This window comes from Fundulus heteroclitus, chromosome 21, assembly GCF_011125445.2.
Source record: "Fundulus heteroclitus isolate FHET01 chromosome 21, MU-UCD_Fhet_4.1, whole genome shotgun sequence".
In the NCBI taxonomy this organism is placed as follows: domain Eukaryota; kingdom Metazoa; phylum Chordata; class Actinopteri; order Cyprinodontiformes; family Fundulidae; genus Fundulus; species Fundulus heteroclitus.
Genome location: NC_046381.1, coordinates 85,891 through 94,473, shown reverse-complemented (window position 1 = coordinate 94,473; position 8,583 = coordinate 85,891). Strand labels below are relative to the sequence as shown.

The window sequence follows — 8,583 nt, the reverse complement described above, 5'->3', positions numbered from 1 at the left end:
GGGGTTTTAAAATCCTGACTTAAATGCTTAGTCTTGCTCCTCTGTACATCGGTCTGCTTCAGCCTGAAGTTTCAATCAAGGACCCTTTGAGCATCAACCAACATAAGCTGGTCAGCTGACCTGAGGAAATCTGGCCTATTCATTCGGGGCTTCAAAATTATGAAACAAATTGCCATAAAATATTAGACAAGCATCTTTTAAGCCTCAAATACATTTTGACTAGTAGTGAGTTTGTTTATTTCACCTTTTAGTCATTTCAGCTTTCGTATGAACCTGACTGAGTTTTCTATCGGGTATAAAACCCCTTCTGGACAGCTTTATCAGGATATCATTAAAGAGCTTTTAATAAAAGGTGAGTTGCTATGGAAAGGTCCCAGGTTTGAACACAAGACAACCTCCACGCATCAGGAATTCACAGAGAGGCATTGAGATAAGAAGGCCTAATGTAGGCGTTCTACTGATCCAACTGGGTTATAATGAGTTACAATTAACCATTTGAGAAGAAATGTTTCGTATTTTTACTGTGCCACATGTTTCTTTTGAGAAATATCATTTGCAAGCAACACTACACTTCCTTAAGCATCATTTTTGGCTACTCTACCCTCTACTTCACTGAAAGAAGATTAAACATGTTTTAACTAAAGTGGCAGACACTTACAGTGAGTTCAAACAAAAGTTGGTGTTAAAGACTTCAGTCTTTATCTGAGCCATTTGGAAGGAAGGGACTATCCAGTAAATTGTATAAATTGTCACTGAAAAGACCTTTGAGACCAAACAGTCAAGTCAGTACTTTAAAATGTCCCGGATACTTTACTCAAGTAATGTTTGACTGAACACTTTCATGCTATATATATTAAACATTAATATTGTGTAATTTCTGGCACCTCTACACACCCCTGCAGACAGAAGCTGAAGCTTTAAAGAAAGACACTGCAGAGATCTGACAAAACGATAACCGAGATGTTCCACTTAGATACATTTGTTCATCTGATGTGGGCATGAAGGGATTTCTGAACAGGAACAGCTCCCTCTAGTGGACAAATTCAGGAGCAAGAAAAACTCAAACGTCAGGATTGTTGCAAAAACGATTAAATCTGTGTTTATTTTAAGATGAATAAATAGTGAACATTGTGATTATTTACATATATAAATAAAGTGACAAATATTTAATTTAAGTGTTGATCATTTAAAAACAGTGGTGTTAATTCGGTGAGTTGTGCTCTTGTGCAAATCAGCATCTTGTTTCTTTTGTGCAGGTTCCTGCAGAAAAACAAATATTACAAGTTAAAACACTTCCACATAAAGACATATTTAACAAGGATTAGACCATATCCATCCAACATGTGGGAATTAAATGCATCAACAGGCTGCCTTACTTTACTTACTTTATGCAATTGTTGACAATTCATTTTAGAATCAAACTTAAATTCTTTTCCACATATTTCCAAGTTCATGAGGTCTTTTTGTCCTTTTAAGGAAAATTTACAAACTTCAGTTCACAAAATGTGGCTTAAATTTTTCAAACAAGATGATATGGGGGGGGGGAGCTGCAAAATCTGAAAATCCGCTGAAAATCATTTAGCTGCATCATTGGTTTCAGAAAACAGCCATGAAATTTCAGTCTGCTCAGTTTGCATGTATCCACATCACAGAAATACGACATTTGTTCACATTGAGGACACAAAGGGCGATAGAAAAGGATCTAGTCCTGGTGGATTTTAAATATGGCGTCAAAAGTTAACCCTGGTTAGCCCGTGTCCCACGTGTCTGAGATTTTCCTAGTGAACGTGTTCTTAGCCCGTTTCTGTAGGACCTGTCATGCCTTGGAGCCAATTCAGGCTCTTTGACTTAACCGGGGTTAGGACATTCAGTTCTCGCCAATCATGAAACCAATTAAGTACAAATTTAATGCAATTTGGAAGAGATATGGATATGTAGCCATGCCAGCAGATCCACCACGTTGACAGTGAGGAAGGAGACTAAAGAACATATTCTTGCTTGTTCAGGATTTTAAAGAACAAGTGCAACTAAAGTATGTTTCCCCAAAACAACTCCCAACAGCTACCGGCCAGTTTCGTGGACTTCATAGCCTGGTAGAGACGCCAGGGGGAGACAAAGAGTTTTCACCTGTAGACTGAGCATTTACTTTTATTTCAAAGTCCTGAGGGGGTTGTGGTTCAAACTCTCCTTTACCAACTGCAAAAGAAGAATTTGGAGTCCCGTCCTTGTGTGAACAGGTTTGTACCAGTGAGCCATTAAGACCCTTACCATTTGTTTGATTAAGTTAGTTTTAGTCTAACAGGCCCTTCTATAGGTTTTAGATTAGGTTTTGTCCTAAAAAAAAAAATACTAAAGTTATACAAACCTTGTGACAGTGGTTGTGTTTTCTTGTGATTGATCAAGTGTTGCGAGTTGGCTTCCTTCAAGAAGCGGCCATTGTAAGCGCTGGGCGTTGCCTCCCTCCATGATTCTGCTGGAAGACAGGTTGACAATGAAAGACTGTTGGTTGCTCCAATAATGTCCTTAAACTGCAGTAAAAACACTAAACTACAACAAAGTGGCTCCATGAAAGCAAGGCATTTCTGCTCGGCCACATCCAGGAGTCACTGTCACGACTCTAACAGACTTAAAAACAAGTCACTGGCGCATTCATTCAAACCATTGGCTTACCTGTTTGCCGTCTGTGCGTCAGGTACATCTGATCCAGGCTCCTCCATCTTTCTTTGAGGGGAACTGGCGCGCCGCAGTTCTCGTCAATCTCTCGGATGGTGTTCCCATGTGGACAATGGTGCAGCCTTTCCCGGCCAACCGACTGGTTCTGCAGATCGTTGTGCACACAGTTCCTCTCCCTGAGCATCGCATGGACTGCTACAGGACTCTTGGCTACCATCTGTCTGGGTGCCAGCGGCCTTTTGACGTCCTGAAGTTTTGAGCCGTCAGCTGCCCTCCATTTGGGTCCTGCCCAGCATGAGCTGTTCCCAGAAGAGTCGCCCTCCGTGTCGAGTCCATAATGGGCAGAACAAAGATCTGGATTGGAACCTTTTCTCACGACCTGCCTGTTTGTGTGAGACTTGCAGGCTTCACAGGTGGGTAAAAGGACGTTATTCCACTGCTGGATGGGAGCCGCTTTCCTTTTTAAGCTTCGGCCCTCGCACACCGAACTAGGAGATGTGCTTATCCTACGTTTTGTCGTGCATCTGGTACAGAGTCGCTCGTTCCTGGACCTGCGAGAGCTTAACGTGTTCTCAAAGTTTCGGCTCAGGCAGCACTCGTGGTCAGAGAGACTTTGGCGGTCCGCTTTGCCTCTGGGTTTGTACCCCTCTTTTGGTTTACGGATGTTAGGCTGTTCTTTATAATCCATGTCTAGCAGCCTTCTCCTTTTAGAGACGTCAAGATTATAGAGATTCACTGGTCTGTTCTGCTTTAGCGGAGCTAGCGGCATCTTCCTGCCGTAGTAGCTATGGTCAAAGTCAGAAAACCAGCTGGTGGAGGGGAGGTAGGCTGGCAAAGATTCAAAGGAGGTGTCCTGACGTTCCTGGTCATTTGTAGTTTCCAGCTGGTGCTGCTCTCTGTCCGACTCCAGCAGGGAATTGTCCAACGGAAGGATATAAGTTATCTCTGCTTTGTTTGTTGGCTCAGACGGTGGAGCGTCATCTGCAGCAGGGCAGATGTTACCTTCAGACATCTCAATGCTTCTCCCAGCAGGGACCATTTCCTCTAGTTCAGCCACAGCCGGTGGAGGCATCTCTGCCACTGGGGCGATTTCCTCTGCAGGAGCCTCCGTCGACGTTATCATCTCCTGTACGTTTGCCTCCAGTGAAGCATTCAGTGTTTTATTGGAAGCAGTCACAAAGGTGTTTTGGACAGGGGACGTCATGAAAGTCTCCTCTCCTGACCAGACCGCGGACTCCATCTTCCTTAGTTCGTCCAAATAGGTTTGATCAAACGGCACGTTTACAACTTTGTAGTGAAAGCTCTTTGAGGTCACGCTCAACTCTCGATCACTTCTATTCTCCTCCGCCTCGTTTGCGGTCCGAAGATCCATCTGGTTGCTGGGCTCCACTAGGGACAGGGTATTCTCCCCGTTGTTCGGCGTCCCGACCATCAGGATGTCTGGGCAAACTTTGAGCTCCTGCTCAGACGGGTCTGTTGGCAGAGCGAGCCCCTCATCCGGCAGGACACCGCTCTGGTTAAGAGACCTACACTGGACCCGGTCCTGGGAGAAGCTGCGGGACATTTCTGCAGCCTCACGAGCGTGCAGGAGCTGGAGTCCTCCTGGCGTAGCGCAGCATTCAATCCTCACTTCCTCAGTTTGAATCACAAAGCTGCTCTTCGCTGGTGTCCCTGCGGTGGAAGACGGCGTTTTCTCGTGGAGTACTGAAGGACGAGCCTCCATTTGTACAGCCAGAGCTGGTGACTGTAGCTGACCAGCAGAGACACCGGGGGACATTGTTGGGAGAGCAGTTGTTGGACCTTTGGGTGCCGGTCCTGTGAGCTGAGAGGAGTGGGTCAGTCTGAACCTCACAGCTGGTCATTTCTTTGGACGCAGAGTTGTGTTGGTAGCGAAACCTGCGGGCGTGGTAGGCCATGGTGTGGTAGTACTGAGAGTTGAGCATGCGTCTGTAGTCCATCAAATGGAGGTGGGTATGGGGAACCACAAAGCCAGGGGACTCCATGTAGGGGTTTGGCTGGTAGTGGGGCATCATTGGCAGGCCAAACCCTTTACCAGGACACAACAGACACTTAAAGTAAACTTAATGTGTGGCTAATCACATATATGCAGAAAGTAATTACAGAAAGCCCGTGCTGAACTCTGGGCCTCCAAACACTCACCTGAATGCCTGAGAACTGTAGTACAGCTGAATATTTGGGGTAGTAAGCTAAATTATTAAAGTATCACTTATGTACTCTCACTTCATAAGTTTAGGTAAGGTGCTTAACTGCCTTGTCAAAGATTTATTTGATTTTAAAACCATAAATGTCTGGAATTTGACACCATCTTATGTTAAAGTACCCCTAGAAATGGAAAATACTTGGAAAATGTTCTTGACAGCTTTTCCTTTTCTAAGTACACCAGTATAAGCCCGGCACCTCAGAGCAGTGAAACAAAAACTGACCAATTGAACCAGTTTGGCTTTTAAAACCATCAGGGTCCAACTCTTATTTAAACAAACCAATGAGTTTCCCTGACACCCTGTTTTGGCCACCAGAGGGCGTGACATGATGCCAAAAAGAAAAAATAACCATAGAAGTTCAGGAGAAGATATCAAATATGTGACCAAAGTAAACATTTTTGTTTTTCAGTCCCTGCATCTAAAAATCCATTCCAGGTCCCTCAGCATTGGTTTTTATTTTACTACATTTATACACCTCCAGAACAATCCATTACCCTTTAGCTTGTAATATTTCATTGGTTTATAATAGGTGAAGATATTTCCATGCAATATAAAAACCAGTTTGCATGTAAAACAAAGCCTAGTTTGACACTTTCCCCACAAACTTTATAAAATTAAATGCCGCAGACGATTTTGAGACTCCCCTGCTGGCGGGAGTCTCAAAATCCCCCCATCCCCCACCCCATTTTTTTAAATGGGATGGGGGGGGGGGGGGGGAAATAATCAGTACAACAGCCAATTAAGAAGTTAAAACCTATAGAATGTGTTAATGGTGGCATTTATTCAAACGATTCAGTGGTTAATACATGCATGGACTATGGTTCTATTGGCCATAAAACCTGTTGATAAAGATAGTCAGTGAGAAGGAGAACAACTTCACCCAAAAAATAAATATATTTGACAAATCAAGGCACTGATGAAGCCCCTCAAAGAAAACTCCAATACCAATTTGTAGTCAGGATATCATTTGTATTTCAATCCTTAGAGTGCCATGTGTCCAAAGGATAGATTAGTAGGACCCCAGAGCTTTAAATACAACACCTCATCAAATGTGAATCAGTTCCCTCAGTAAGATTGCCAAGTCTGAGGGGCATAAATTCAATTAGTTCAAAGCTTATTGATAAGCTGCTAGATAATGAGCATTTGAGATTTATGCTCACCTCACTTTAAATATTGAATTAAATGTTTCCCCTCAAAGATGTAATTATGTCCATTTGTTCTTTTACCCAAACCTTTTTGCATCATGAAAAGACTCGATGCAGGCTATTCCAATATTAAAAACACTTTAAGGAAATAATCTTCCCTGACAATAGCATAATTTCAACAATCAAGCCCGATTAATCAGAGCGCAGCCTTACCTAAGCCAGGGTAGCCATAGTACGGGTTGTAGGACATGGGCATAGGCATGGCCACAGGCCACTGCACACCCTGCATGGGCAGGTATGGCTGCGCCGGCTGGATGTAGAAGAACGGCTTGTGGTGCTGCTCTTCAGGACGAGGCGGTCCAGGAGCCGCCTGCTCCCCTCCCAGCTTGGGGTTCGGGTGTGGACCCCGAGGGCCCAGCCCAAAAGTGTGCTGCAAGTTAGACGTGGCTGCTTCCATTTCTGAACAAAGAGAAACACGCCTCCTTCAGGATTTAAGGGCTTGGATCATTTCCTGCAGAGAAAGGAAGAGAAGGGAGGAAAAATACCTGCACCTACGTGAAAAGAAGAAGACATCCACAGAGAAACCAGCTGAGCTTTTCCTTTACGCTTTCAAGCAGAAGCCAAAGACTCACAATCTGCAAAGAAGCTTGTCAAACGCTTCGGCTCCAGGTGACGTTTGTCCAATTAAAGCTTAATGGGCTGCTTCTGGAGCCAATGGCAGAGGCCTGTTCCCAGCAGGTGACCTCCGAGTGTGGGACCCATTCGCTCTCAAGGTGTGGAAAAGCTGACAACCTGAAACAGCAGCTGTGATCTGAACTCAGGAGCTGGTTGGCTGTAATAATGAGAGCCGCAGCCTGACGGCTCCAGGGGTGACAGATCCTGCTGCTTTCCAAACATATTTCTGCACATCTCATTAGAAATTAAAACCTGTTTGTAATGCTGTGTGAGATCTTTGAGTTTGTTCATAAACTGCGAGGAACAAAACAATTAATTTTAACCCAGAGCTGCAGATCAGGAAGATTTTCTGAGGACTTGGAGGATTTTCTTTCAACAGTCAGCGTCTTTTATGTCTTTAATTCCCTGTGAAACTATTGGTCGTCGTTTAATATTGAAACTGATTAAGATGGTAAATGGTTCAGGAAAACATTTGCATCCAGTTCTGCAGAAACTGCACTGCAAAAACAGAACTAAAAATAAGTTAAATGTTCTTGAAATTAGTGTATTTGTCCTTGATTTGAGCAGGTGAATAAGATGATTTGCCAATGGAATAAGATTTCTGCACTTAAAATAGGAACAACACATCTCCATCATCTTATTTCAAGTGCAGGATGTCTAATTATCTTATTTTAGGGGTCAAAATACTCATTCCATTGGCAAATAATCTTATTTACCTGCTCAAATCAAGGACAAATACACTAACTTTAAGAACATTTTACTTATTTTTAGATCCGTTTTTGCAGTGTGGGAACCCAGCACCCCCCAAAAAAAATAGAATCCGTGTTAATTTTAAACATTTATTCACAAATAAGCTGGTTGAGCGACTGATAACTAGATGCTGGACCCAGGCTCCAGCTCCAGATTCTCCAGCTGAGCGTGGAGCAGAGGTGTGAGTACAGCCGTCTGGACGCTAAGCTTCTCCTTCAGGGGTCTGAGACGCTGAGAAGAACCAGGAGCTGCAACATGTTAGTCAAAGCAATCAAAACGACATCCATTTGTTCCTGAATTGTTTTGTCTGTGCATCTATTAGCTTAAAATCTAAGGCTGAAGGAGTGAAGAGGTTGTCGCTGGGCGATAGTTGAAACATTAGAATAAAGTGTCTAATGCATTGATTATGATGGGGCTTCTGAGAAGAGCAGCCAGTATCCCAGACATGAAGCTCTAACCGTTTCTTTGTCAAAGCTATACCTTCCCTGCTCCAAAGAAATCAATCAAAGCATCTTAAACAACATGTTTAATCCAGTCTGCTTATGTTGAAGCTCAGATTATTAAATGTCCATGTCCAGTCTGAATGTGTGCAGTGACTCTCTAGGTTTGAATGGACTGCTGCCATTTTCGCCCCAATTAGCTCCATTCCTCTTCACAGGTACATAAAAAATGTATTTTTTGTACTTTTGATGATTCTGGTTTACAAATGATTAAAAAAAAAACAAAATTCAGCATTTCAGAAGTTCAGAAAACTGCTTTTCTGACTGGATAAATGTCCAGGAGACATTCGTTGACCCCCCGCTATGAGGAGGGTTAGACCCAAACAGTCAGAGCTAAAGAAGCTGCTTGTCCACAGAGTGCTGCATCTATGTTCATAGGAAGAAAAAAGAAAAAAGTGTGGTGGAAAAAGAGGCACCAGTAACAGGGATAACTGCGTCAGCGCATCAAGAAAAATCTGACATATAGGCTACAGATGTTGCTTTTCTTGTTAAGTCCTTCCTGAACTGAGACATCTGAAGCCTCCTACCTGGACCAGGGAGAATACCCTTAATAACAGCTCCTACACTGCAAAAAAGGAACTAAAATTAAGTAAAAATTTCTTAAAATTAGTGTTTTTT

The 8,583-nt window shown here is 43.2% G+C and overlaps 1 protein-coding gene across 3 annotated transcripts; it reads right to left on the bottom strand.

Annotated features, from left to right (window-relative positions):
- Positions 1 to 1,073: 1,073 nt before the first annotated feature.
- LOC105940134 lies at positions 1,074 to 6,702 on the bottom strand. Of its 3 annotated transcripts, none has more exons than XM_012882599.3 (5): positions 6,596 to 6,702; positions 6,254 to 6,499; positions 2,671 to 4,720; positions 2,366 to 2,473; positions 1,074 to 1,260 (listed from the first exon to the last, which is right to left on the bottom strand). In XM_012882599.3, exons 3-5 carry the CDS (start codon positions 4,448 to 4,450, stop codon positions 1,232 to 1,234), a joined length of 1,917 nt encoding a protein of 638 aa, XP_012738053.2. In that variant the 5' UTR covers positions 4,451 to 4,720; positions 6,254 to 6,499; positions 6,596 to 6,702; the 3' UTR covers positions 1,074 to 1,231. The 3 variants fall into 3 exon arrangements, with proteins under 3 accessions (XP_012738053.2, XP_035981598.1, XP_012738052.2); XM_036125705.1 differs by having other exon boundaries at positions 2,366 to 2,470; XM_012882598.3 differs by having other exon boundaries at positions 6,586 to 6,696.
- Between the last annotated feature and the right edge of the window lie 1,881 nt (positions 6,703 to 8,583).